Here is a 1,347-nt window from a genome sequence, read left to right as displayed (position 1 = left end):
GACAGGGTGTAGCCTAGCTGCACTCATAGCTGCTATCTTTTTAATAAAGAGGTGCAGACGGGTATCACCATGGGTTATAATAACAACAATCTTTAGGATGTCAACGCAAACCTTTTCCCTTTTTTTCGTAGTCAAATAAATTATTTGAAAAAGGTAAAAATCGCAAAATGCGTATATATGAATATATTGAATGTGGATAGCGGTAGACCTGCCAATCGATAGCTCGATATAAATTCGTTTTCTAAAAACCAGTGTTTACTCTCGAACGTACCGTACGAAAAACAATTTCTGTAATTAAATTATTTCCAACTACTGCTTTTGTTTAATATTGAATTTACATTTACATTAAGTTTACATTAAGATTTACTCTTTAATATAAGAGTAATATATGTACTTAGACCATCTTCTGTTAGGACGTTACTTTGACGCGATCGTATTAATATATTTTTAATATAAACTACAGTTTCTGTTGTTAAATGGATTGCTTACCGCTGAATTAGTTCAATATTAATACGTATACATATTATATATATTTGGATTATATTATTTATTGAAATAGTTGAATTAACTTATAAAAATTCAATAAATTCACTTTGTCAAATATTTATCGTTACTTTGGTTCCATAATAATGTGCCTTCAGCTGGCTTTGGATCAGTTTTTTTTACCGAAGTCCAACTTTGAGATTTGGGATCAAAAGCAAATGTTTTCGAAGTAGGATCTACTGGAGGTGGTGTATTTATGACGACTGGTTTACGAGTTGTAATAATCGCAGGTTTATTTATTACTTGTGGTCCAGCACTGATTAATTCATATTCTAAGTTTGGATTAATAGATTCGGGACGACCATAAGCACTGATAACAATATGCAATAAAAGACCTATGAACATAAAATTTATTTATTTATACTGTGAAATTTTTAATAATTAAACTTACAAATTATAGTGAAAGTTTTTAAATTATACATTTCGATTAGTTTGATATTTTTTTCGTTAGGTTTTAGGTTTTAACTCGTTGTCAACAAAGCGAAGTCGATGTTTCAATGTTAAGCTCAATACTAAATCTTTAAATTAAATAACTGAAATAAACAACAAAAATGTAATAATAATTAAGTGAATGAGATAATCTTTATACTTGAGTTCACAGCATCTCAAAAATTATTCTGATTCAGAGATTGATTCAGCAATGCAAGTATTGAGTTTCTCACAAGTATTACGTTCTTGATATTAAATAAGACGGCACTGATTAAACTTGAGTGATTTTAGATTATTTTCACTCATAAAAATTTTTTGATAATTTGTTGTTCATTTTCATTAATTAAAAAATTTATAGTTGCTGCTAATTCTATA

General features: G+C 28.4%; 1 protein-coding gene across 1 annotated transcript; it reads right to left on the bottom strand.

The window, feature by feature from the left end:
• Nucleotides 1-532: 532 nt before the first annotated feature.
• LOC119671459 lies at nucleotides 533-1,076 on the bottom strand (the record flags this gene model as incomplete). Its single annotated transcript, XM_038082100.1, is given in 2 exon segments — nucleotides 533-878; nucleotides 935-1,076. Coding segments are annotated over 2 exon segments (321 nt in total).
• Between the last annotated feature and the right edge of the window lie 271 nt (nucleotides 1,077-1,347).

The sequence above is a fragment of the Teleopsis dalmanni genome, chromosome 1 (genome assembly GCF_002237135.1).
Source record: "Teleopsis dalmanni isolate 2A chromosome 1, ASM223713v2, whole genome shotgun sequence".
NCBI classification, from domain to species: domain Eukaryota; kingdom Metazoa; phylum Arthropoda; class Insecta; order Diptera; family Diopsidae; genus Teleopsis; species Teleopsis dalmanni.
This window is presented reverse-complemented; position numbering and strand designations above follow the sequence as displayed.